General features: G+C 49.5%; 11 protein-coding genes across 11 annotated transcripts; 4 read left to right on the forward strand and 7 right to left on the reverse strand.

Moving 5' to 3' along the window:
* Positions 1-112: 112 nt before the first annotated feature.
* On the forward strand, positions 113-571 carry BBBOND_0303430 (hypothetical protein, conserved; the record flags this gene model as incomplete). Its single annotated transcript, XM_012913171.1, has 1 exon — positions 113-571. The coding sequence occupies one exon, from the start codon at positions 113-115 to the stop codon at positions 569-571; it is 459 nt and encodes a 152-aa protein (XP_012768625.1).
* Positions 572-650: 79 nt separating this feature from the next.
* BBBOND_0303440 (hypothetical protein, conserved) lies at positions 651-2,615 on the reverse strand (the record flags this gene model as incomplete). The annotated part of the gene is made up of 1 exon (XM_012913172.1): positions 651-2,615. One exon carries the CDS (start codon positions 2,613-2,615, stop codon positions 651-653), a length of 1,965 nt encoding a protein of 654 aa, XP_012768626.1.
* A 991-nt stretch (positions 2,616-3,606) lies between these two features.
* Positions 3,607-4,432, reverse strand: BBBOND_0303450 (60S ribosomal protein L35a, putative; the record flags this gene model as incomplete). Its single annotated transcript, XM_012913173.1, has 3 exons — positions 3,607-3,735; positions 3,773-3,914; positions 4,356-4,432. The coding sequence occupies 3 exons, from the start codon at positions 4,430-4,432 to the stop codon at positions 3,607-3,609; spliced, it is 348 nt and encodes a 115-aa protein (XP_012768627.1).
* A 1,003-nt stretch (positions 4,433-5,435) lies between these two features.
* BBBOND_0303460 (hypothetical protein, conserved) lies at positions 5,436-6,510 on the forward strand (the record flags this gene model as incomplete). Its single annotated transcript, XM_012913174.1, has 2 exons — positions 5,436-5,690; positions 5,869-6,510. 2 exons carry the CDS (start codon positions 5,436-5,438, stop codon positions 6,508-6,510), a joined length of 897 nt encoding a protein of 298 aa, XP_012768628.1.
* Positions 6,511-6,799: 289 nt separating this feature from the next.
* On the reverse strand, positions 6,800-8,166 carry BBBOND_0303470 (CobW/P47K domain containing protein, putative; the record flags this gene model as incomplete). Its single annotated transcript, XM_012913175.1, has 3 exons — positions 6,800-7,028; positions 7,068-8,056; positions 8,092-8,166. The coding sequence occupies 3 exons, from the start codon at positions 8,164-8,166 to the stop codon at positions 6,800-6,802; spliced, it is 1,293 nt and encodes a 430-aa protein (XP_012768629.1).
* Positions 8,167-8,571: 405 nt separating this feature from the next.
* Positions 8,572-9,023, reverse strand: BBBOND_0303480 (hypothetical protein; the record flags this gene model as incomplete). Its single annotated transcript, XM_012913176.1, has 3 exons — positions 8,572-8,619; positions 8,659-8,743; positions 8,779-9,023. 3 exons carry the CDS (start codon positions 9,021-9,023, stop codon positions 8,572-8,574), a joined length of 378 nt encoding a protein of 125 aa, XP_012768630.1.
* Positions 9,024-9,510: 487 nt separating this feature from the next.
* BBBOND_0303490 (BOP1NT (NUC169) domain containing protein, putative) lies at positions 9,511-11,898 on the reverse strand (the record flags this gene model as incomplete). Its single annotated transcript, XM_012913177.1, is given in 9 exon segments — positions 9,511-9,676; positions 9,716-9,790; positions 9,827-10,341; positions 10,383-10,907; positions 10,953-11,172; positions 11,209-11,286; positions 11,328-11,378; positions 11,392-11,602; positions 11,643-11,898. 9 exon segments carry the CDS (start codon positions 11,896-11,898, stop codon positions 9,511-9,513), a joined length of 2,097 nt encoding a protein of 698 aa, XP_012768631.1.
* A 692-nt stretch (positions 11,899-12,590) lies between these two features.
* On the forward strand, positions 12,591-15,908 carry BBBOND_0303500 (hypothetical protein, conserved; the record flags this gene model as incomplete). Its single annotated transcript, XM_012913178.1, has 1 exon — positions 12,591-15,908. One exon carries the CDS (start codon positions 12,591-12,593, stop codon positions 15,906-15,908), a length of 3,318 nt encoding a protein of 1,105 aa, XP_012768632.1.
* A 1,419-nt stretch (positions 15,909-17,327) lies between these two features.
* Positions 17,328-23,663, forward strand: BBBOND_0303510 (hypothetical protein; the record flags this gene model as incomplete). The annotated part of the gene is made up of 1 exon (XM_012913179.1): positions 17,328-23,663. The coding sequence occupies one exon, from the start codon at positions 17,328-17,330 to the stop codon at positions 23,661-23,663; it is 6,336 nt and encodes a 2,111-aa protein (XP_012768633.1).
* Positions 23,664-25,284: 1,621 nt separating this feature from the next.
* On the reverse strand, positions 25,285-25,464 carry BBBOND_0303520 (hypothetical protein; the record flags this gene model as incomplete). Its single annotated transcript, XM_012913180.1, has 1 exon — positions 25,285-25,464. The coding sequence occupies one exon, from the start codon at positions 25,462-25,464 to the stop codon at positions 25,285-25,287; it is 180 nt and encodes a 59-aa protein (XP_012768634.1).
* A 236-nt stretch (positions 25,465-25,700) lies between these two features.
* On the reverse strand, positions 25,701-26,159 carry BBBOND_0303530 (hypothetical protein; the record flags this gene model as incomplete). Its single annotated transcript, XM_012913181.1, has 1 exon — positions 25,701-26,159. One exon carries the CDS (start codon positions 26,157-26,159, stop codon positions 25,701-25,703), a length of 459 nt encoding a protein of 152 aa, XP_012768635.1.
* Positions 26,160-26,752: the final 593 nt, after the last annotated feature.

The raw sequence follows: 26,752 nt of genomic DNA on the forward strand, positions 1-26,752 counted from the left end.
CTTAACCCACCTATAGCTCGACCAAACGCCCAGCGTACCACAACTGTATATTATAGTTGCCGAGCGGCATACCGGCCAGAGTTAGCTGCCAGAAGCGTGACCTGTAGTCAACATGGCTTCTCATCAGGAGTATCCCGCAGGACAAGCGCCTGACTGCTTGGTCTGGGAAATCGTCAGGGACAACCACGCCCACCTCCACCACGCCGTGCACAAGCGTTTCTCGAAGGAGCGCTTCAACATCATGGCCGTGCACACGCCCAGGTTCTCAGGTAGGTCCAGCTGCGACGAAGGCAACAGCGCGTTCAGGCCTGCTCCAGAAGAACGTAGTCGACCTCGGCATCTCGCCCTCCGGCTCCAAGATCTTGGCCTACAAGGCCAGGGCCGCCCGTGGCGTGCGCCCCGGTTCCAGCACCCGCGTCATCAAGCTCAGCAAGAGCATGGCGCACGCCGAGTACCTGCGCAACCTCGTCGACCCCGCCAGGGACGAGATCGCCAAGGCGCTGGTGAACAAGATGGAGAAGCTCACCCACACCAGATACGACGACAAGTCGGAGTGAACTGCGCTTTTTAATGTTTAACGCCCGACGGCGAGTGACATGCGTGCATACAGATACGTGGCGCAAGCGCGGTACAAAATTAGACGAGTAGTCTCACTGGTGAGCTACCAGACGGTACACGGCGGGAAACGCGTTCTTGAGCGACACGTGCTCGAGGCCGGGCAGCTCGCCGCCGCGCTCCGCGTAGTGGAACAGCAGCTTGGACCAGAAGGTGTGCAGGGCCGCCTCAGCAGCGCGGAACTTCTGGCCGGACAGCTCGAACAAAAGGGCCATCTCGCCCATGCGAGTGGACGACTGCGACACGCTGTTCGTCCACTTGCGGATGCTCTCGTGGAACATGTGGTACCACAGCGCCACGTCGCAGTCGTACAGCATCCGGAACACGCGGAAGCAGAAACGCCGGCACCACACCACGTCCTTACGGTAGTCCACGCCGCAGAACTCAACGAAAAAGTGGAAAATCAGCACCGCAGCCACGCGGCTGGGCGGGATGAAGAGGTTCCAGTTGCGAGCGATGTACATGTCGTCCCACTTTATCAGGCAGTGGTACACGAACACGAAGCCGCCGTTCTCCACCATGTAGCGGAACGCCATCTCCAGCAGCAGGTAGTCCCGCAGCGCGACGGAACGCTCCATGCCCTGCGGCGCGGGGGGCACGCTGGGCTCCACCTCAACCACGGGAAGGGAGCTCATACGATCCATGTGTTGGCGGAACGAAGCGCTGCTGCTGCGATTGATGCCGTACGCGCCGCCTAAGCCTTCCATTGACGGCCGGCGGAGCCCGTCGCCGCGCTCGCTGGAGCTCCCCGACGGCATGGTGGCGTCGGAGTCGTTCGGCGAGTTACGCGCACGACGCAGGCGGTAGTCCCTTATGTACGCGGAGGTGGCGTCGTTGCCGCTCCTGGTCCTCATCATGGGGTTGAACGCCCGGGAGCTGCTGGGCGGGCTGCCGGGCTTGTTCGCTCGGGTGCGCGGCGCCTTGTACGTCCCCCTGATGTTCGCCAAAAAGAAAATGCCGTACTCCATCGCCGTGTAGGTCATAGTGAAGCCGCGCGGCATGCTCTGCAAAATGTCCAGCTGAGTCGCCATGATGTCCTGCGTGGTGAAGGCGCCGGACACCATGTGGGCGGCGCGCTCCAGATAAGAGTCGCTGGAGATGTCGGTCCAGTGCTCGCGCAGCGCGCAGGCCAGCAGGTAGGCCGCAGTGGCGATGCGCAGCACCCTGCTGTCGTCGTCGGTGTCCTGAAAGTCGTCGCGGGCCAGCACCGTGTCCAGGTAAAAGTCGAAGAACAGCATCGACAGGTTCAACGTGCACCGGTCGGTGTCGAACGACTGGCACAGCTTTTTAAGAAACGGCAGCGCCTTGCTGCGGTCACGCACGGCGATCGGCGACCGCCGCAACAGGTCCGCCTCCCGGATGAGGATCAGGCCGTCGCGAAGCTTGTCGTAGTACGCGCGGTCCTCCGCGCAGTCCTTGCACAGACGCTCGTTGAAGGTCACCAGGTTGTTCACCACAGACAGCAACGCGGGCTCCACCGGGGAGTCCTCGGTCACGGGCGTGTGCTCGAGCGCCGCTGCCTGCACCTCCATCAGGGCCGGCGAAGCCTGGAGTCGCTGCGATGCCGACGGCGGCGGGTGGTCACGGGTCAGGTAGTGGTGCTTCATGCGTTTCGCGACTGCGATGTTCTTGTCGAGGAGCAGAGCGTTCGACAACAGCGAAAGCTCCGTTTGGAAAAGGTCGCTCCACAGACCCGCCACCTGGTTCATGCCCTGCATCTCCTCGAAGCACGGCAGGTGCGACATGAGGTGCGCACTGCGAGCGCGGTACTCCTCCACATCGAACGTCAGCGACTCGCAGTGGTTCAGCGCGAAGGACGACGAGAAGCAGTTGTTCACGCGCTGGTACACCTCCACCATACGACCGTGCAGGTCCATGAGGCGAGCCTCCTTGAGCTCCTGCGCTTCAATGCTCGCATTATGGCTCAACTGTGGCGCGGTCTCGCACTGCCGTAACGCGTAGCCACCCTCACCGCGACTGCGATAGACCTGGCGCACCATCCCCGGAAGCAGTTCAACCGCTGATCCGAAAGCGGGTATGGCACAGACAGGTAAAACGGAGCGCTCATGCCAATTGGCCAGGCCACCGTTATAGCTCCCCTAGGCCGTCTTCGACGCAAAGAACGTCGATGCAAGCCCAAACTCTCCCGGAATCGACGACAACCAGGAAAACATTCACACACACCAGCAACGGCACCGGCCGCCGAGGAGCGCTTTCCAGCCGCCCTGGCCTCACACACCAAATCTTTTTAGCCTAGTATTATACAAAACCTGCTTTCTAACATCCATACGGCTTCGGTGGCGCAGAGTCAGCCGTGTACGAAGCAGGGTACACTGCCCGCGAATCGCACGTCGACGGTCCGGCCACGACGGTCGTTACCGGCCCCGGACCACAAAACAGCCCCTAACTGGGCACACTTTGTACGTACGAATAGGCGCTGAAACAGCGAACAACCGCGGCCGACCTGAAGAACCTCATCCAGACAATCGACACCAGCAGGCCTTTGCAACACACAGTATCGGACCCCAGTCGATAAAACGGCAAAGACCTGTGCCAACAGCTCCTGTAGATCCCGATAATTACAAAACTTCGTTCTCGGGGCTGCCAAGCCGAGCAGCCAGACAATCACTAACGTAGCCTGGATTCTTTCCAAAGCAACGGAATGATACACTTGGCTTGTACGCAAACCAATGATTATGGAGTGATGCGCGGGCCCACCAAAGCACGCATATGTCTTCGCCATGCAGCCCGACTAGCCACACTTGGTGTGTGTCGCGTGCCTTTCTCGACAGCAGCAGGCGCAGCAACGCGAGAAAGGTGCCTAATGCTGTCACGAAGCCGCACACTGCCGCTGCCAGATGCGGCGGGTGAATGTGTACAATAGATCGCAGCGAATGCCGCTATTCACAGTGCGTACGCTAGTGCGTCGACACCAGCAACTTGACTAACACGAAGGTCATGTAGGTCAGCAACGTTAACCACAGAGGTCCATTAGATGTTAGAAGGGTAGAGGAAGACGCGGACCTTGCTGCCCATGGCGCAGGGAGGCAGGTTCTTCCTGAACGATGCCCTCACGGTACCGCCGTTGCCGTGAGCACGCCTGATCTTTCCCCAAATGGCCTAGGAGAAAGTTGAAAGTACACAAAATTCTGCTTACCCTGAACCTGGTGCCATTCTTCAAGTTCTTGCTCTTGTAGACGTAGGCGACCTTCTTGCCAACGTAGAAGGCAGTCTCATCACGGGTCTTGACGCCCTCCAGCTTCAGCAAGCTGCACTTCTGGTCCTGGTTGACCCTGGACCTGCACAAAATATAGAGCCGTGATAAACCAGTACAACCGCATATGTATATTGCGACAAAACGGGGAACACTAGTTGTAAGACCCGTTAGCCACAGCCAGCTTGGCGCCAATGCAAAACACCACAAGGGGCTCAGCACAGGCCCCCATCCGGCGGCATCAACAAGGTCTCGAAGGCGTATTCCGCACGATATTGGTGCGTACCGCGCCCTCCCAGTTGCCGAGACGACGGGGGTGTGGCATCCGCTGACCAGCACTTCGCCCAATCCGGATGCCGGCACAGGGGCAACCGGGTCGATACGTCAACGAAACACGTGGGACCAAACACGGCGAATTGCATAACGGTAACCACACGAAAGTTTGTCAAATATGCGGAACAACACAAGAACACAGCTGACACCGTAAGCCGTAATCCGATGGAAGGCAAGCTGAACGTAGACTCACCTCTTGTAGCCCATGAAGATGGCCCTGGTGTACAACCGGCAGGGCTGCCTCTTCCACAACTTTCTGGATTTCGTCATTCTGATACGATCCTGCGCAGACAGTGAGTGGGTGGCGAACGGAGAACGCGCAATACGCTCGCAGCACGAGGGGCACGACTACGGAGCCGCCCAACGGCCAACACGCGCCGCGCAAAGAAACGAAAAACATACCTCCGGTATATTACGATAAAAGGTGGTGATGTACGGTATGGGAATACCCTATGTGCCGTATTTAAAGAAATGTGCTCACGCCTAAACGTAGACCCCACTGGCAGGCGCGACGGAGCAACACCCCGGAGTTGGACACAACCAAAGCCTATGGTCTGGGCTGGGTTGTCATATCTTGGCATACAATTTTGTGCTCTAGAGAGTCGCAGAATCTGTTTCACGCGGCACGGTTCAACGGCAATCGCTAGAACAGTCCGGCGACCGTTGCGGGACCGAATAGCACATATTTCCTGCCGTCCGTGGGTGTGGTTGTACAGTTACGTGGTCTAGTAATGGTTGTTGTCTCGTGTTTGGTGAGCGAGAGGCGAGGGTATATCCATACGTGCCTTCTCCTGGCGCAATGGGTTGTGCCGCGATTCACCGTGACGAGGGTACACAGCGGAGCCGTTACGTATGGCGGCTAGAGCCGATGTGGTATTTGTAATATACGGCAAAATTGGTATTCCTGGCTTGCTTCAACGTGATGTACGTGCGTCATTATCAGCCATGTGACCGTCGGATCTGAATGGCTTCACGGTGTCCATAACGTTCCGCAGAGCGGATATGTGCGTGCCAGGGTGCCAATCGATTTGCGGTGTATGGTCGATATGGCAATGCCGATCGGCAATCGCGCCATGTAGGTTGTGCCGGCGACACACCTGTAGTATACGCCGGCGCAGCGCTTCGAAAAACCTTTGTTGTCAGCTATACGCCGCGGTAATGCGGGGCCTTTGGGCAAATCGTTGGGTGCTTGCTGTCCAGTGGCGAGCGCAGCACCACAGCCTAGGGGCAAACGCACATTTCACTATCAACACTCTTCTCACTAACCGGCGAAATGGCACCCCTTAAATTCGAAAAACTCATTTGCGGCTCCTCTGTGGACCTCCTGAAGAAGGACTTCGCCCACGAGAATCTCTGGGAGCTCGAACACACAGACGCACAGAAAGGAAGCAACTTCGTCAACAACCTCAAGCTCAACAAGGATGGCAACATGCTCGGTTCGACGCTCATCAAGGGCGACATCGGAACCCTGCACGCGGAGCTGAAGGCGCAGAACAGCGGCGCTCACTACCTCGAAGTCTCAGCAGTGGTACGTTGCAGAACTGGCGGTGCCGCAGCGACACATCGCAGCTGTGTGGCATTATGTGGATGTGTTTGTGCGAATGCGCCGTATGTGTATGCAAAAGGCAGGATCTGTCGATGTGGTTTGGTGGCAATTTCGTGGCTTCACCCTAGCCCTGTTTCGAACGTAACTAATGTCTCTGCAGCACCCCCAGTACACCCCTATGACCGTCCACGCCAAGTGCGAGATCGACGTGCCCAAGGGAACCTACTCGGGCGAGGTCGCGGCTGACCACGTGCTCCCGATGAACTCGAGCCAGCTCAAGGTCCAGCCCTTCTCCCGCGATTACTCCGCGTTCTCGTTCACCAACTTCAAGCTGAACTGCGGACAGGTGTACGCTGGTGCCGAGCTTACCGGCAAGAACTGCTCGCTCCTGACCAACTACACGGGCGCACTTGGTTACAAGAAGCAGCGCGACGACAAGACCTACCTCGTCGCTGCCAGGCTTTTCGGAGCCAGGGAGTACGGTCTCACCTCGCTGGTGGGAAACATATACGCTGGAAGGGCGCACGGATGTGCGCAGAACGCGCTCGCCGTCGCCCTTGAGCACAGCTTCAAGGACACCACCACCAAGCTCAAGTTCGCAGGACTGTGGCACATCACAGAGCCACACCACCCTACCCCAGCCTACGTCAAGGGCAGGTGCGACACTGAGGGCAACTTCGCCTTCACCCTCTTCCAGAGGTTCAGCAGCAACCTCGCCGCCGCCGTCGGGGTGGACTTCAATGCCAAGGAATCCGTGAGCCCGTCGACCGCCAACTACGGCTTCAAGATGATGCTTTCGTGAATAGAACCTGTCAAACCTAACGTAGAAGCGTATTGTTAGCAAAAAATGACGAATATGTTTGCATAGATGCGGCGTTCATGACGTTTTGGGTAGTGAGGCCGCTGTGAGAGGGGCATCCGTCGACCAGACTATGTCGTGAACAAGTGATGGGTCACTGCTGTCCAAACTTCATTAGAGCCGTTGTTCGTATCACGGTGTTGATTGTATGCTGCGATTGCATGTAATTGGCCTAGATCTCGGCCAAGTGGTTGCGCCTAGGCGCTGCCACAGCTGACGCATGGAGGGGTTGTCAGAGGTTCTCTGATGCCGTATCCGGAGGAAGCTGTAGCGCATTCCGGATCTTGTCGGCATCAATACCGGGGCCGATGAACAAGAATCGATTGTCGTCCAAATCTGCGACCTCCGTCTCGCTAATCTCAAACAACATGCCGACGCCCTGCAATTGGAAGACTGAAGTCGCTCCATCGGCGTCAGTTACCATGGGGCAGTCCTTACGAGCTTTGAAAATGCCTTTGCACCTGGTTAAAATGTATCTGGTTCAAGAAATGGATACCAACCTGTAAACTGTTGCACCGGACTCCCAAAGTAAATGTGACACGAAGGTGTTGACATAATCCAACGAATAGACCCCTTGACTTTTTATGAAGACGTTAGAGGATGAATGGTCCCCATTGCGGGGGTGATGGTGGTCGTGGTGGCCTTCGGAGAGGAAGGTCATGATGCGCGAGGCGGCGAACATTTGCAGGTTCATCACAGACTCGAAATCGACGTTACAGAAGCTCGTTTTAAGTACTTTTGCTGTAGGGTTCATGTCCTTGAGCATGGAAGTGAAATCGGCGAAAACGGAAGAAATCGATCCGGAACCGCCATTTTGCATCTGGGCCGCCGAGGCTTCGGCACCGCTCTGATGGCCATCTCCAAAATGACAATCTAGCTCGTCGATCTTGTTGATTATGATCACATCCGCAACGCTGAGCTGTTTGCGCATCAAATTCAGCATGTTTTTGTCGTCCAGAGTCTCATTGCCCAAGAGTTTGAATCGCCGGTCACCTGAAGGCCGAGTGGGTGCACCGGCGTCATCGGTGCCCCTTATAGGAGCCGCCGTGCACTCCTCAAGCAACTTTGGGGCTTCAATATCCCCATCTTTGATTTTGCGATTGTTAGGGGACGGGGCGGCGTTGTTGTTGGCGCCACTGAGCACGGCCTGTATAACCGCTGGGCACGTCACCGACAGGACGCCGTCCAACAGCAGGGGGCTCTCCGGGTCGAGCCAGAAGTTTGAAGCCAACTCCAAGGGGTCAACGTTGCCGGCCGCTTCCACTACAAGCCAGTCGAAGTCGCAGCGAAACTGCAAAATGGACTCCACGGCTTCCACGATGCCGTCCTTCATGCTGCAACACAGGCAACCGTTGGGCAACTCGAACACTGAAGCTCCGCCAGCGCTCAACACGGGCTTCTCTATGCCCATTTCGGGCGAAAACTCGTTCTGCAGCACCGCGATGCGCATGCCATGGCGCTCTTTCAGCAGGCGCTGGATGAAGGTGGTCTGCACATTGTTATGTATAGGGGGAAGCAACTAACCTTCCCGCTACCAAGAAAGCCTGTTACCAGCGTGACAGGGATCTTCCGATCGCCCTGCACTTCAGTAGCCTCCATTCTACTCCGCGCAGCAAAAAATACAAAGCAGTCAATGGAAGGCTGGGCACTACACACTCATCGCTGTCGGACGGCGGTTGCCCGCCATGTGTTTATTTATACACATAGTGAGTGTGTATGTATCGGTGGTGGTGGTAGCGGCTCATAATTCGGGATTTGCGATGTCTATTCGCCCCGTGTACGGGAGAAGTGGTCGCCAAAATTGCCGTTACTGCGTAAAGACAATAGAATCCACAAATATAATTCGGTATACATTCTTAGATCGCAAAACAAATGCTGGATTTAGTGCTCTAAGGCTGTCGCCATGGCAGGGCAGACCACCAAATGAAGTTTGCTAGACACGTTAAACACAAATGTCTGTTAAAGTGCCGTTCGTCTGATACCATCAGTTGTTGAAACACATATTTAACGGTTTTTAGTCTGGGTGTACGGCGACTTGGGTCTCATTATACTCTACAGCCCGAGTATGGACCTAAATTTCGCCAAACCAACCGGTAGGCATTGCCCGTTTTGAAACCGCTTTTCACTCGCTGTTTGGAGACGCATGCTAAACTCCATATTGCGTTGACGCAAGTTTCTGACAAAGCTGAATCGAAGAGCAACGCAACTTACTGGTTTTCAATGCTTATGCGATGGTTCTCCTGGCCCAGAGCATCCGCTTGCGCCAGCAGCTGCATGGTGGAGGTGCGATATTCGGCGTCCTTGCGATAGAATTCCTGCACCAGCGACTGGTACTTCTCCTGGAGAGCCTTGTATGCCTTGATGGCGTCTGCAACAGAAGAGAAGTACTCCGACTCCAGGTTGCTACGCAACGTGACTTGCTGCTCCTCGGCAGACTTCACGAAGTCGTCCAGCATCTCTTGACCGATTATCATATTTATATCGTAGTGAACGTTGGCTCCCATCGTTTACCCCTCTAGCCGGATCTATGATCATCAGCCCGAATTGCATCTAATAATCCGTGTACTGGATATGGTATTCGACGACCCTCCCAAAAAATATCCTCACGATTTGCATACGAACCCAACCACGATTCAGCACTGATTCGTAGTACCATAAGAATCGTACGAAAAATGGGCGGACCCCGCATCAGGTGGGACGCCGGCCCGCAAGCAGGAGTGACCCTGACAAGTATATTGGAGACAGAGGCTATAATGGCCGATGCCCGCAACACCATGACCCACAAAGCTGTCGACCGTATACTTTAGTCAATGCATATGTAATCTGAGCTGAATCATTAATGCAGCAAGTTACATTAGAAAACTGGTGTAAAACGGTCATACGCACCTGCTGGCCCAATTGTGCTCACCAATCATGCCCGAAACGACGGTCGTACCCAACAAATCACACCCACATAAGGCCTTCACGTGCGCCTGCCGTGAAAAGCCAAGGCTCAGCAGTGTGCCACTTGGCATCAGCAATGGCGTACGTCTTCAGGTCCTTGAGCGGCACGATCACGGGGTCCTTTGATAGGTCGTCCGGCACGCTGACGTGGATCAGATGGACAATCCTATCGCAATGATGAAGCAAAAATGCCCATGTAACGTACCCGGCAGATGAAGCTACCAGCAGTAGCGGCAGGGAAGGGTGGAACTCCACCTTTACAATCTGTTCTCCCTTAAACCTAGGAGGATATAGTAAAACTGTAATTTACACTTACTGGAACTTCTTGTACGGGTACATGCCTACATTCAAGTCGAACAGAACCACGCTGCCATTTTCGTCTGCCACCGCCAGAATCTGGGCGCCTCTGTTCAGGTGCATCGAAACCGGCAGGTCAACACCAGTGAGTTTCTCACCCTCACTGTCCAGCTTCTCGTTCTTCACCTTTAGATTGTACAAACGAACGCCCTTCCTCAAGCCAAGGATAAGCTTGGGTTCCAACGGGTGGAACATGGCCAGGCGAATAGCGTTGTTGCTCATCTTGTTGCCGACGCGAATGAACGTCTTTTTGGTTAGACAGTAAATCACGCACTGGTTGCCGGACTCTCGGCTATGCGGAGACACTCCGACCACGTAGTTACCCTGAGGGTGAACTGATACGCGGTGGAGCTCGTCGACGTGGTCCACTGACAGCGCTTCGTGCTTGCCAAAACGCACGGATCTCCAGCCACCTGACGCATTGCTCAAGCTTATCATTTCCAGAGCCTTCTCATACGCGCCCTTCTCTTCGGTCTGCAAAATGGATGAATCTCATGCCACTTTTTACCACTCACCTCAGTAGCCTTCTTGCGCGAGCTTGGCTGGTCGTCAGACTTCGGCCTTAGATTGGGCAGCTCAATCGCTACGAAAGACATAGTGCTGCCATGGGATACGATGAGAATTGGGTAACGTGGGTGCCAGCAGATATCGTAAATCTTTTCTAAACCTTCGACACGATCGAAAACCCGACCATTCAAAACGCTGCAGATGTGAATAGCGTCCACAGATGCGAGCGCAGCCCATCTCCCGGTGCAGTCAATCGAGACTTTACGGGTGCCAGAAACGCGGAATTCAACCGATGTGCGGCTGGGGAATGGTCCCAAAGTGTCAATGTCAGGGAGCTTGGGATACAGGGTCTCAGGGTTCACGTTCATCTTCAGCTTAACCGCCCTCGGGCACAAGTAGAGCTGCATACAGCGACGGTAACGCTCAAGAATGAGGTTCTCGTAGGATCCAACCTTGCGCAAGCAGTCGAATTTTTGAGGCAGGTAATCCATTTTGCGATCCTCAGGTTCCGTTTCAAGCCACTCTTTGGTTTCCTGTTTGCAGATTGGATGGTGCATACAATGTGTATTATCACCTACCTCTTCGTCTAAGAGGTATTCCTCAGGTGGGTTGTACGATTCGCTGTGGGTTGGGAGCGCCGCCTTGGGGGCACTGATTTCATGTTGGCGACCACGTCGTGCTGTTTTCGGGTCCACCTGGTAGATGCAGTCAAGCCAAATATCCTCAATAGGCTCCTCCGGAGGCTCATCGGGCTCAGCTTTGACGACCAGCTTGCCGCTTTTGATAAGCTTAACCAGCCTGCACGCATGTAAGCGGTCAATGGGTTCACCGTACCTCCTGATCTTGGCGGCCTCAAATTTGGATGGCATAAAGTTGGCCTTCTTAGGCGGCTTGTTAGACACAGGGTGTATGCTGCCGAAATTGTAAGACTAGCGTGCAAAATTGTAACGTACGCATCTTCATTGCCAAAATCAATGTAAAGGTCCTCCTGGTTGTAGTTCTCCCTGGGGTACATACCCTTCCGGATACGGCTGATCAGCTGACATATCATGTCTTGTATAACACGAAGTTAATACCTTCAGGTCCTCGTCAGTGAGGCGCACCGTCCTGTTATTGCGAACGTCAACAATCGTACGCCAGGCGTCGGGATTGTCCGACTGGAATAGTAGCTTCCCTATCTCTGTGGAATCAAGCTCCTTAGCAAGCTTCTGGCCTTCCACAGTGTAACCTAGTGAAATGTGAAGCCTCAAAAAGATCGCAGGACCTACCGATATGACCCTCGTTGTCGTACCAGCTGAGGGGGACCCTGCCGATGCGATTCAAAGAACCCTCCTCCTCATCCGAATCGAAGTATCCATCATCTTCCACATCTCTTGGTACTGGAGGAGGTGAGTTTGGTACGCTTTGGGCGGTGGGAGCGGACTTCACCGTCGATCGCGAGCTGGATCTCGTCGACGATGACGAGGCGGCAGCAGGCGAAGCCTTCCGAGAACGGGCTTTTCCGTTACGCTTTGAAGGCGCCATTTTACTCTAATATGTGCGATAAAAATGTATAAGTGGGTTGCAGGAGGGAGCGATTCTCTCGTTTCACCCAACGATAACAGGCGCTCCATACAGGCCGTTAGAAGCCCCAATGCTTATATGTTTACACATCAACTGTAGAAGCAAAATCAATTTGACTTTGGTGAATAATTAATCAGGGCTATCGACCTGTGTCCTGGCTACGGACGGTGAATCCGTTGTTGGTTCACATCCCGGCCAGCAACCTTTAGCATAGGTGGCAATACCGATGTGTAACACGAAACGCGTAATTGTGTCTTATGAGACAGCTTGAAACGGAAACCGCGGCTTCTGCACCTGGTCTAGCCTGCCGCGGAATCCTACGCCGCGGCGACACCGAACGGAGCAGCGAGAGGTCAATTCGCAACTTATGCGTTACACCTCGATAGAATACGATGTCTATGTGGATTTTCATGAGTCATTGTAGTTAAATTATAGCGGCCGCGATACACAGTGTCGCACATATGTGCACCAACCGGGAGCCTACGCGTCGACCGTGCTTCCGGCTGACGCAATAGAGAGCATAACAACTCGAACTAATGTTTCAGACATCGGTAAAATAGTAGACGAAAATATTTTTCGTTAAGGAGCAGTCATAAGCCAAAGCGCTGCTGCTTGTGTAAAACTAGACGCAGCCGTCAGTGACTTATCGCACGATGGAGGGACACAACGCAGACGGTAGGATGGGCCACAATCACCGTTACAGGGTTATACTACATGGACCCTCCGTTTGGAAGGGTGTAGTGAGGCCCCCAGATGCGGATCAGCAGGCACCGTTCATCGTTGCCTTCGAGCCCCAAAATGACCTAGTGGCGATGCAGCAGGGGACCCTTGAGCTCAACGACTTCATCATCGATGAAGTAACATGCACGACGCAGATATTCTCAATTTTTTTCTTCGAAATGCAGGAGCAGGCTGTCAATGCGCAGCAGGCACTCTCCAGATCACTAGACAGATTGCAGACTGTCTATGACATTTTCCAGAACACGAGAGTTATTGAGGCACTGGAGCAAGCTTTGGGAAGCGTGCATGTGCCACTGGAGGTTGTTGTGAGCCGAGTGGATCTCACCGGTGACGAGGCAGGGAATGGTTCGCTTAATGCAGACAAGGAGTCGTACACCATCCGCATGGCCGTATCACAGGGGTTGTCTACCGTAACACCTGAAACCAACCTATTGGATGTTGCTAGACAGGCGATTTCGAGAAAGGGTGCGCTCTTAAACCGCGTGTCAATCAGTTTTTACGAGTTGCCGGCCAACAGGGCAACCAGTGTGGCACAGACGCCGGCACACGTTGGGTTGTCAGGTATCGTAGGGAAATCGGCGAAATCAACACCCAGGAATATAACTCGGGGGACAACTCCGTGCGCCCGCATCGGCAAGGCCGTTGTGGACCTCTACAGCAAGCGTGGTCTGATCAACCCGCCAACACCGTGGCTCATGGCACCATATAATGAAAACGTACTGGTTGCTGCCAGCCCGGTTCTGAAGGCTACTGTAGCTTCACAGCAACTCGAAGAGTTGTTGCAGCAGTCTGATGAAGGTCTCAGGTCGATATCCCAGGATCAGTACGTCCATGAGGCTGAACTCAAAAATCTAAATTTACCAACTGAGACAAACAACGACGCGGAGGGCATAGCTGTTGAACAGGTATCTCTTGAAATCAATGGTGGGTTGGAGAATCAGGGATTCGACTTTGACGATGTAAGGCCGCCGTCATCCGACAGGACGAACGCTTCGGGGATTGCCAATGCTGTTGATGAGGCGTTGCAGCTTTTCGACAGGTGGAACTTTGACGATTTTGAAGTTTTTAACGTACCGGAGCCCGTCATACAAATACCCAAATCCTCCAGCAGAAAGGTCAGCATTGGTGTCGATGACGAGAGGGTCAAACAACTTGAAGATGAGAACAAGGAATTGCATGAGACGAATACCAATCACTTACAGGAGATAGCTTATTTGCGGGATCAGGTGGACGAACTCGAGTTGGACCTCAGGAGACAAGTAGACACGGTCAAGCTCCAGCATGAAATTGAAACTACCAAACTCAAGGAAGCTTTGAAGGACAGGGAAAGAGTCATCAGTGAAATGAACTCAGCCAGATCTTCTACCGATGCTGGGCTCACTTTGGAATCTGCTCGGGAAATACAGACGCTGAACGAGGAGATTGATTCCGTAACCGAGGAGAAGCAAAGATTGTTAAAGCAGGTTAAACTTATGACCGAGGAAAGGAATAAAATGGCGGAGGAGTTGGATTCATTGAAAATACGCATGTCAGAGGTCACCAAGATGGAAAACGCGATTAAGCAAATCCAGGATGAAAAGGAAGGTCATATAGCAATCATGCGCGATTGCATAGGCAAGTTGAGAAAGGAGAAAGAGGGTTTGGCCAGTGATCTCGACAAACATCGACGAGAGAATACAAAGCTGGTTCGTGAATTGAAACATGCGAAATTCGTCGAGGACCAGCTGAAGGAGACGTTGAAGAAATTTGAGGGTGACGTGGCACATCTCAATGACACCGAATATGAGCTTAAGGCTTCAAGGGCGGCGCTGAAGGAAAGGGATGCTGAAATTAAGACACTTAAACTGGACATGGAGCGTCTTAACGGTGAACGTACAGAAGCCGAAAGGACACTGAATGATTTAAAAAAGCGATTTGCTGAAATCACAGAAACGGTCAAAAATGTGGAAGAGGAGCTTTTTGCCGAACGCAAGATATCGCTAGAACAGAAGGAAACTATTAAGAACTTGGAGGCCAATAAATGTGCTTTGGAGGTGGAAATAAAAGATGGCGAAACGATGAGAGAGAAGTTGAAACAGGACAAGTCAGAAGCGGTAGGCAGGTACCTCAAAGAGAAGATCAAGCATGATGGTCTTTTGAGGGAACATGAATTGAAATGCAACAGGCTCTCTGGTGAAGTTAAAGAGCTTAGCACAAAGCTCAATTTGGTGGTCCACCAGCATGATCAGATGAGAATCAAGTATGCCTCACACATAATAAAATCATCCATCACGTCAGGTATAGCTGAACGGAAGATGGAGTCGAATGAAAAGGCGACGATTGGTTTGGTTAAAACAGTGCTTAAGTTCAAGGCAGAATTGGCGCGGAAACGCTGCCAGCTCAGGCTTATGGCAAAGGCATTACAAATGCCCACTGACACTACGGACAAGGACATTTTGACTGAACTCAGGAAGCCTAGAACATTGGACTCGTTAACGCAGCAGAAGCTCAAGAACTACGAAAAGCTGAAGACAGTCCACAGCAAGCTCAAAACGGAGAAGGACGAACTGGCTAAATTGCTGGAAGTTAAGACTAGCGGGTATAACAAATATGTACGTCGTCATGATCAGCTACATGAAGAAAACAGGAGACTCAATACTTTGCTAGCCTCAGAGCGTGAAAGGTTGTCCGCAATGCAAATGGAAGCAAAGAGGCAAATTAGAGATGAGGTTATAAAGGTCAATGAAGATAAAAGGCTCTTGCACGCTAAGCAATGTGAACTTATGATGGAAAACCAAATTTTAAAGCAAGAAAACGCTATGTTGAAGCAACGGGTTGCGTTGCAATTGGATTCGTCTGGCATTGACAGAAGTGAGTCCGTCAAATCATACAGGTATGAATCTTTGGATGGAAATAAACTAGTCATCAAGAAACTAAGCAATATGACTAATGTTCTTAGTTCGGGAGGTGTGAAGCACGGGGGCATCAGGTGCCGGATAAGCGACACTACCTTCGAAGATGATCTTAGCGTAGACTACACCGAAAGCATAGATTTGGATAGACAACGCACTATCGAAAAGCCTTATATCGCTGGCTCCCCTTGTGCCTACAAGGACACCAAGGCATCGCTCTACAGCAGGAAGGCCACTCTGGAGAAGTTGAGGACGAAGCAGCAACCGAAGGAAGATTACCGCGCTGAGGGCATATACGGTGGAAGTGGTATAAAGAATAGGCATCCTTGGGTGTTTTAAGTAAATCTTTTGGGTAGTGGAACAGGTTTATTCTCAAAGAATGCGCCTGGTTGTTAGGTGTCGAGGCAATCATGGGCACTAATTGTACAAAACACCGAGTAAAGGGATAGTCTATCACGACATTGCCATGACATTTTATACCAGGTATCATGGTTTGTGCCTACTTAGTTGCAAATAATAATGAGTATTAGCTGTCACATGACTCACGTAACACTTTAGTGAACCTACGAATGCAGTAACATAATGTAGAATAATATGTAATTGCGAGTGGTTGCCATGAGTTGGCTTCTTATTATTGTGTTATCTCGTCTTATAGTGTGCTATGTGGCTACGTGCCTTGGGCCGGTTTTCGATTTTGCGGGGCTGCTGCTTCACGATGATGCCGGTTGCGAGATCCACGTCGGTCCGTTGCCGAGCGTCACTGGTGCCACCTGTATCACCAATCCTGTCTGGGCGCCAGGGTCGTTCACAAAGAAGTGATCACCTTGAACCACCATTTCGCCTATCAGATAGGCCTGTGCCTATAACATATCATCTGGCGTATCTATTCCCCTTTCGGCTTCTTCACCACGTCTTCACACCTGCTGTATCTCAGTCTTGACATAGAGGCATTGGTTGGTAACCCTGGCTTCCACGATGATCGTCGCACTCTGCTTCCTATTCGGATGGAATTCAGCTTAGTAACGCTCCTTGTCCTTCTCCATGTTGAGCGTCTTGTCCTCGGCAATCCATTGTTACCATCGTCATTCACCTACTCCTCACTGCCGTTCTGCCAGTATGGTCTTTTGCAGTTCCTTTTATATTCACTGTTATTCAATGTTACACTCCGAATTCTCCATATTAACGTCATATTCCTATAACACGCAGCGTAGATTCCACTACTTGTGAAGGCAGCAAAGAGTCAATTAACCGGGAGATATCTCGCCTCGTTTTTACAACATGCTGCTATTCAGATGACTGCACTGCACCATTCCATTTGACGTTTCGCGAATGTATCCTCTCTTGTATTGTTGGCGTATGGCAGCAGTGGGGCGTACCAGTAATTGCGCAGAGGCAGTGTAGAATTTGATGCGAATATTAACTCGCAGCTTGCATCACCTCCGGCTGTTTCATAAGGAAGTTGAACATTGGAGTGTAGTTGGGAGGTCTGACGTCACCTCCGAAGTGGGTTATAATTTCGAGCTGTCTGGGTACTGGCAGCTGGGATTAGGTGAGCGAAGTGGATGCTAGTTTTGTCGTGAGTTTCAAATACGCCGTCAATAGGGTATATGCGCAAGTAATGTAGTTTGGAGCACTGAGAGAAGAGTTTGCCAGCCTTCAAGTGCTTGTCGCATGTTTGCAGGAGTTGAGTGTATGCAACCTCAAATTAGTGGTGGGTTGCTTGAGGTCGCACTCACGTTAAGTTTACGCTTCTGAATGATGGCGCCTAAGAAGCTCACTGACTGCCCTGAAAATTTAAGGGAGGCTATCGACTGGTTGATACAGGTGAAAAATGGAGGTAATGGTAGCGGCCTTGATAAGCTGGGCAATGCTTTGAAAATATTGATTGGTGAGGCTATTCAGAAGGCTAAGGATAGTAATAAACATACGGCAGATAAGCTTAGGTGCGCAAAAAATGATACTTACGACCGCCCTTATTGTAAAGAACTTGACGAAAGAATTGCTAAGGCTAATGTGGAATTGAAGATTTCTAAAAGTGTTCAAAATTTTGATAAAACTAGCAGAGATTCATTATCTGCCGACATAAAGCGATTCGAATCCCAAAAAGCGGATTGTGTTAAATCCCATTACATGGATGACCAAGGTATGAACGACATTCAGAATAAAATTAGCCAGGCTGATGAGGTAATTAGCAAGCTTGGAAATGTATCTAAGGAACTTACAAATGAAGATAATACTAATATTCTTTGGAGGCTTTGTGATGGCATCGAGGCATTCTTAGGGTATGCTGCCGGCAATTACACGGGCAATGGCATCGTGTATGGCGATTGTGACCGTCTCCGTGACGCTGTTTTAATGTTCTTGAATGGCGTATTAGTGACTGTGAAGGATGATGAAAATTTTAGGACATACGTTCTCAATGGTGGTGACATAAGTAAGCTTGTCGAAAATAAAAGTGGTAATGGACGAACGGAGTTCAATTTGGTCATTAGTAGTGTTAGGTCCATGCTATCCCTGTGGGATGAAATGTTGACTGCGAGGACCAATAAGATTCTGTACGATATAGAAAGCTTTAAAGATGGCATAGAGCATTGTTATCATAATATTGATAAACAACAAGGTAAGGGATGTATGGCGATGCACGCTTCATTCATGAGGTCTGTTGAAATGCTTAATCGTACTATATCCGAAATTAGATGCAAAAATGATGGATATGCTGGAGTTGATAAAAATCTTCGGAGTAAATTAGACGTTCCATTTGGATATATCGATGAGGGTGTTAATATGTTGATAAATTCTGCGAACAATGATGGGCTTATAAAAGCCGTAGAAATGATTCAAAACATGTTTAACACATTGCCAGACGAACTTGAAAATTTTATAAGGGAGAGAGTCATCAGTACAATTAGCGATCACAGTGACCATGTTGAAGAATTAAAGAAATATATTAACATGCAGATTGATAATTATCGGAATAGATTTGTGCAGGAACGCCTTTCCGTAGTAACCAGGGATTTGGAGATGGCTGTTGTCACATTTAGTAAAAATGCGTATAATCAGGGCGGTTTAAAAAATGTGGAAGTCGGTAACGCTATAAATGTTATTCAACAAATGTTAGAGAATGTAGACAATAATGTAAAAGATGAAGTTACTTTGAATGCTCAGAATGCTGACACACAAATCGCGTTGATAAAAAAGGCGCTTAATACAAAATCGCAGCTCGGTTTTACCGATGCGTTAAACGGTTTGAGTGAAGCGGTCGGTGATCCCGGTGAAATATTTAATGAGAAGCATAAAAACGATTTGAAGGCGATCGTTATCAAAGCTCAGACGGATTTGAAGCAGGCTGCGTCTCGCGCCGAAGAAAATGCCAAGAACTTAGGCGGCTTAAGGAATGTAAAGGTCGCGGAAGCTATTCAAGTTATTCAGCAAAACTTGGGCAGGGCAGATCGTGTTACCAATATGGAGCTGTTGATTAATTTGAAAAAGGATATCATGGATCACCAAGTTCGGCATATTATGGATGCTCTCAATCCGGATAAACCATTGCCAGGTGTTGTAAAGCGTTTACAAAGTTTAAATAGTATTATTGAGGAACCGCAACAAATATTTGACAGAGATCACAGAAACCGATTGGAAGAGCTGGTTGCAGCCACCGAAAAAGAATTCCTGGGTGCTTTAAATCAGGCTCAGTTATACACAACATGTACGAATTTCGGGTTGAAGAAGAAAGTTGACGAAATTTTCGAGTTGGTTTTGAAGAATGTCAAATCTGGCAAAATTCTGATTTCAGAGATAAAATCTTCGATCACACCGGCGCTTAAGAAGATTGGTGAAGGCATAACGGAGAATTTTCAATCGGGTAGCAATAACATATCATCCAAACTACGCACGCTAGAGACGTCAATTGCTAACGCAATAGAAAGCAATTTTGAGCGCAAACTTGTGACCGAGATAACTGAACATGATTTCAATGGTTGGTTCCACAGCTACATGTCTCACGTACTCAAAGAAGCCAACGAAGTAATTAGCAAGGCCGACAAAGCTTATCAGCTTGTGTCTGAGCAGTTGGGTATGATTAGTTCGGCGGTTAAGCATATTAAACAGAAAGCCGAAAGCGGAACTCTTAACAGTGTGATTTCTGGACTAGAAATTCAATTTGCCCCAATCTATCTATCCATCGACACTAGTTCTTTTTACGAGGATGACCGGAAATCACGTCGAGCGTATTTTGACGATCTTAAATCTCATCTAAAGAACACGCTCAATATTCTCCAAGTCGCCTACAATAATGGTTACCAGAGTGCAGCCAAGACCTACCTCAGCGAAGCGATAAGTAAGATTAAGGCGGCTGTGGAGGAGGCGGAGCGACAGTATGGGGATGCGGTTGTAAGTGACATTAGTAGTATTAAAAGCAAGTTAAATAAGATAGTTGGCGATGTGTTTACCAAATCGGATCAGAGAGAGGCACTGCAAACATTATTTGACAGGGATTTCGATAGTTTGGAAGACAAAGTAACGAGCAACTCCGCCTTCAATGATGATTATATCGCCCGTAAACAATGTTTCGAGAGCCTCAAGGCATTAATTAAAGATGCCGTAGAAAACCTATCCATCATTTACAAAGAGGCCTATCAAAGCTCGGCCAATACATATCTAAGTAGGGTCATTAAGGCTATTGAAGATAAGGTTAAGGAGGCTGAAGGTACCTATGCGTTGGCGGTGCATATAGAACTTGAGAAGGTTAAGGAAAAGTTCAAAGAGATTACTGAAGAAAATATTAAAGATAAAGAGTCGAAATATGAGGAAAATCAAGACAGGAAAAAAAAACACACTTTAGGAACATTGTTTGATAAGCCTTTTCAAGATTTGCAAACTGCCGTCTTAAAACATTCCGCGTTCAAAAAAGATGCAGATTGTCGTAAAATGTGTTTTGAACATCTTAGGGCGTTGATTAATAACACAGTAAAAACTTTGATTAAGGCTGCGAAGACGCATGATACTTGTGCATTAAAGGCAGAAGAGTATCTTGGAAAGGCATTTGAAGATGCTAAAGGCAAGATCAATACGCTTGGTGACAGCGTCAAACATAAAGTAAAAGAAGCGTGTGATAGAGTTATTGCTGAAGTTTGTGCAATGCAGGCTGCGCATCACAAAGCTGACTTGGCGGCTTTGAAATCTCTTGTGCAGAAACAACGTGATAACATTTTCAATATCGTTAATGAGGACTTGAAGACCGGGATTAAAGGTTTTTTACAAATCCTGAAAAGATGGTTTGACATAAAAAGCGATCAGCTAACTACGGTACAAGACCTAAATCGTCTTTCCGGAGAGTTCAAAGACCTTTACGATAATCTGTACTCTTACGTTAAGTTCCAACATGACGGCTTAGAAGTGGAAGTCGATAGTGAGGAAGATGCTTCTCAACCACAAACTCAGGTCCCTCCTCTCCAAGCGGTGCCAACTCCGATGGCCTCTGGTGGTTACAAAGCGCGGCCAGCTATGGCAGCGGTGACGTCTCAGACTCATGGCAAAAGCCAAGGTAAACCAGAACTCCAGAATTCCGGTCGTGCAGGATATTTGCGTCCTGTTAAACGTGCAGATAAGTCGGTTTCCAAGGATACCATTGCTACATACCTTGTTGGGCTCGAGTATCATTCTCGAAAACTTTATAATGCACTCACAGTCGGCAACTTCACTCACCAGTCCGCAAACATATGTCACGATTTTGCGAAGTTCCTCGAGTCAATGCGTCCTTTGATGTTCGGAAGGCAGGACAATCCCCTGCTTGACATAATCAAATCCGGACTTAAGTCTTTCCTCGCTGAACTTGGGAAGGCATACATTTCGACATACTGCGGCGCGGCGCATATGTATGATTGGAATCTCAATGGCAGGAACTGCGCCAAAGTGTTTATGACTTTGCTGGAGATACTGAAAACAGATTTCGATGAACTTCATGAGAAATGTGGTGAGAACGGCGTGTGGAATAATAAAACTATTTGTGTTCTTGCGGGCAGTAATAGCTACAATGATCTTGGTTTATGCCTTAAGCGTTTCGGTTACGGAGTACCCAGCAAGGATGGGAAGCAGGACAACGAACTTCAGTGCAAGAGTAATATGAATGGTAATGAAATCTTCACGAAACTAGTACAACAAACCGTTACAGTAAAAGACGATTACACTTTAATGACCACAATCGAAAACCTGTCCAAATGTCTTGCCACCTACTACCGTGTTCGTCACTACTCCACATTACAATCCAAGACGTATCCATTATCCGTATACCAAATGCTTAATTGGCTTAGCGGCTTTCCAAACAATCCGGCATATGACGAATTGACGCTCAACGGCTTTAGTGCACTGTTCGATAAGCCTGATGAGGAAGCTGCCGATGACACCAATGAAGGTGTTATCGCTGTTGCAGGTGATGCAGCAGAAAATAGTATGCACGACCTTCCATTCAAATTCGCAGATGATGACGTTTTGGAGGCATACCCAGAGAACATCACACCGACGACATTAAGAGATACCCTTGCAGCTGTTTGCGCTAACTCACACAACGTTCTTACTTCCATCCTCGGTCACGGCCATAGCAACGGTATATACGCCTGTGAGTTCAACACAAATTCATTGAGCTTATGGTACCCTGCTGATACGAACAGTTTAGTTTGTATGTTATTTGACATCCTCAAACGTATCCACCACCAACTTTACATACTGTATCACCAGTGCTCATATGAGACTGATCTGGGTGGCTGGCGTGACTGTTGGTATGGCAGGGACGTCGGCGGTTCAGACTGGAGGTGCAATAGGCTTCAGTGTGCTGGCCAAATGGGTGACCAAAAGCACAACCAAACATGTGACCAAAAGTGTAACCAAAGTGCTGGGTGCGGCCTCAAGTCACCTTTGCAATCTTACCTCGAAGATGGCTTGCAAGGGTACCTACCGCATCAAATCAAATACGAAAAGGGCAAAGTCGACTGCGCACTGAAGGACCACTCTGGTGGTCCCTGTAAGTCGCCTATTGGTTTCCCCGACATCAGCGTTACGGCATCGCACCGATATATTGGTAAGCACATTCACGTTGCGCTTGCTAGTTTGTTCGGCGAGAAATCGTCTCCACTCAGCCAACTTTGCGCCCAGCTAAACTGTCTCCTGCCAAGCGCGCCGAAAACGCTGGATGACATGTTTGGTTTCTACTTAAATTTCATCGGCGGGTGGAGTAGGAAACAGAAAACTGCATTTGAGCAGACTGTGAGAGATGCAAACTTCAAACGTACCAATGCAACGTTAGACATCTGTCCAGTATTCGAAAGCATTGAGCACAAGCCTGCCAAGCCCCCAGGTCAGAAAAATAGCCACATCACTGGAGATCTGTATTCACTTGTGAAATGCAGGTATAATGAAAGCAGCACTGTGGCTCATCCGTGTGGCCCGTATCTGAGACCCTCGTGCTATTATGCGAGCGGCATCTTTGCTGATAAGCACAATGACAAATATCTCTCTTGGATTGTGTACTTGACGGAGACATTCCACCGGTTGTTGAAGCAGCTATACGAGGAGTGTAACGGTAATTGCGGCGGTGAGAGACCTAAATGCCGTATTAGTAAGTGCGTTGAAAAATGCGCAGCCACAACGTCGCCCCTGTCTCCTGAATCTACTCACAAAGCATCATGCAAATCAATTGTTCATTGCAAATATACGCGTCCTACGTTCTACAAATTCGGTTTCATATTCAGGGATTGCAAAATCCTTTCCGACCAGTCAAGTAGACGCACTTGCCAAGACTTTTGTACGGCATTGAATCATGTCATCAATGATAAAGAGACGGTGGGAGCAGCGCTTGCAAAATTAATTTATGTCACAATTCCAGAATATCTTCTCGAAATCAGAAAACCGTTCATGCTATTAACCCTCACTCTCTGGCTCCTCTCCTTGTTGTACCTCCTCCACATCATGGTCATCCGCCTCGACCTGCTCCACATCAAATCGCATTTGAGATCACCGTCATCACATCGCATCGCCGCGCAATCACTGCTGGCCGCCGCACGTGTCGGCAAACTTGCCCAGATCACCTACCTGCAACCTTGATAAATCACCTCACCACCACTCACCTAACTCACTACCTAGCAACCCACCGCCTAACCTAATACTCACCAAAGTATATTACCTAATGCATACTCAGCAATTTGGCAGCCGATGTAGTTCATGCCGTGATAGGTTCGTGGTTTGGGATGTTGAGTTGTGAGTTGCCTGTGAAACGTGCCCACGCCCTCCCATGGTTTCAGTGGGCAGCGATGTTAGGTTATAAGGGACTAATGGAGGCTTATGACATAGTTTATGACTAGTGAAAGTGCGCCGTATGCAACGTGACTGTTTGGCGTGATAGCCATTATGTGCGTCGATAGGCAAAGAACGTCGACAGGGCAGTGCTATGATGGCCGGTGGACGGCGCAGTTAGGTGGCCTTGGTGGTAGCAGTGTAAATAATATGCATGTTAACCAAGTAATGTGGTTCACTAAGGCACTCGTTATGACGAAAATGTTATGACATTTAGAAGCAGCACTGGAAACGTTCGACGGTCTGTGGCAGATGGAGTTCGCTGCGCAACTGGCACCGGTATATCTGCACGTTAGTGCTAGGATACCGTCCACATGCGTTAACTCGGCAGTACATTAGTGATGATAGCTACATAGTCGTGATGTAACCGGCGGTGCGTTGGATGGCGGTCAGCTGGGTGGTCGGAGCGCAGATTGTTAGGGGAGTGTCCGAGGCTGAGGGGAGTGATTCATGTTTGCAGGTTGAGGGGAGGAAGCGTGTAAGATGACTACTGGATGCCAGTGTCGTTTGCCATGCACTGGTAGCTGTAGATGCTGTTCATGGTGTTGTCCCACATGTAAGGATGAGACATCATGCGCAGCGTGCATAAGTTACAGGCAAGACCCACGCACTAGCGATCATGCTAGTTGCCCAAAGTGTAGGGTAGAGGAAGATAGCGAACCTTGTGACTGTCCGTGTTGTAAGACCTCTATCATTCCTTACATAATATCCGTCACCGTCATCATCCTCCTCGCCGTCTGCATCATGACCATGTTTCGTATTCGCCCGTTTCACAAAGTGCGCGATTTCTGCGCACAGAAAATGAACGGTTTGCGTCGCGCTCATTAATAAACTCCGACACTTCGTATTATCGCACTTAAAGCATCGTATGATGGATTAATAGAACGATGGTTGTCTAATAACGTGTTATTAAATGCTTCACAATAGTGCATCTGCGGGTGTTCAGCGAGACATAGCATCAAATGTGCATTGGCAAAGTGAACGGGATCAACCATCCTGTTCTGTTGTACGTATTAGTCGGACGCGTTGCGACGCTGCCCATTTGGTCGCAGAAGATCGCCGCACGTTTGCCAACCTACGCATAACACAGTACATGCAGCCTTGATACGTCATCTCATCCTAATGTCTTACCAAATTTCCCACCTGCTACCTAATTTAATATCCGCGTCAAGTTTTTAGTTATTTAGGATGTTGTTTTGTGCGCTACTTTCAAGTCGTGGCTGCCTCATCCCACATCATCAGTGGGCAGTGAAGTTACTTGAGTGACCTTCCATGTACGCAGATGAGTAGTGCCTTGCAAGATGTGGTGGTGCACCCGTTGTTAGATGAACGGATGGCGTGTTAGATGTATGGGCGTAAACGTCGTATATGCTCAGTTGACCAAGACTTGTGGAGAGTTATTTATTGTTTTACAGGATTGGTTGTAAAGTCCAATTGGTGAGAATGGACGTTGAACCCGGAACCTCAATTCACTGCGCTTGGTGGTGTCCTCGTATTCGTCGTCATCCATCACCTTGTATAGTATCTGACATCGACCTGCAAGCAATTGCATATTTCCTTGGTTGACAAGACGTCGCTTCCACGCTTTGCTCATCAATTAACTTCAGTTGGCAAACAGGTCATGCAGAGTCGCATCGCAATGACAATGTGGACGCTAACGCAATAGTGTTGCGGTTCTCCAAAGCCTAACATTCTAAAACATTGCTGCAATATAAAATATAGTCGTAATTATCCTATATAAACTGCAGCCTTTTCCACTTGCATAGCTCTATTGCCCAGTTCTATCACTCATTGTTTGGCTTTCAAAAATATTAGGTCGGCCATTTTTTGCGATGAACCACTGTTCTGGTCGTTGACAGTGTAACCGACCTTACGTAGGATTTCTGCTGTTTTCTTCCAGTCGAATGGACCATTAACAGATTTGTGTAACTCGGCTCCACTGGTGTCTTTCGTGTTTTGTGCGGCGGATTCTACTTTCTCCTTTCTCACTCTGCGCCACTCCTCTAAATCGCGTTGTGCCTTTTTCGTTGCTGCTTCCATAACCTCGGCCTCCTTCTGCTTTTTCGCCTCTATAGCCGCTTGAATGTCAACGCGCCACTTCTGCATGACGCTATTCTGCTGTGTGTGCTCGGAGGTAGGGAAACTTGAGCCAGTGTGACTTTCGTAACCTGGTGAACTCATATCTAGTTTGTTCGCATCGATCCCCCAAATGTCCTTAGACGCAGATCTGAACTCTTGTTGATCCATAGTGTTTACTTAGGTGTACGACCGGTCGTCGTTTGCCACCTATTGTTGTCAGTGAAACGACACAGGTCGCGTACTAATTATCCAGATGACACGCTGACACAGGCAAAAGTTGGCGGTTCTTACTTTTATGCCTAAAGGTAACTTCAATAGACGTAGACGGTAGTTAGGGATATGTTCTACCTTTTCTAATATCCCCTTAGCGAGTCATATACAGGGGCGCTTTATTAGTGTTGCTTCTACAAATACCAGGCGATTTAGTTTATAAAAGCGGCAGAATGCAATTTGTGGGTTCAATATATGTGGTGTTTAACCTGATTGTTACCTTTCACGTTAAGCCGTTTCGATCATACAGCCCTGGGGATGTGCACACCTGCACAGGTACACACCAGTGTAAGCAGAGATTCCGCGACACATTTGACCTTTTATGTGAAAACGTGCTTGATTCATATTAAAGGAGACACTAGGATGGATATAGCTTGTTGGGATTGACGCTGCAAATGTGTAACGTGATACGCGCCTTGACACCGAGTAACGATGTGACTGTACCGTGCCAATTACGATGGCTTAATAACCACACTGTGACATTAAAAACA

The sequence above is a fragment of the Babesia bigemina genome, assembly GCF_000981445.1.
Source record: "Babesia bigemina genome assembly Bbig001, chromosome : III".
NCBI classification, from domain to species: Eukaryota; Apicomplexa; class Aconoidasida; order Piroplasmida; family Babesiidae; genus Babesia; species Babesia bigemina.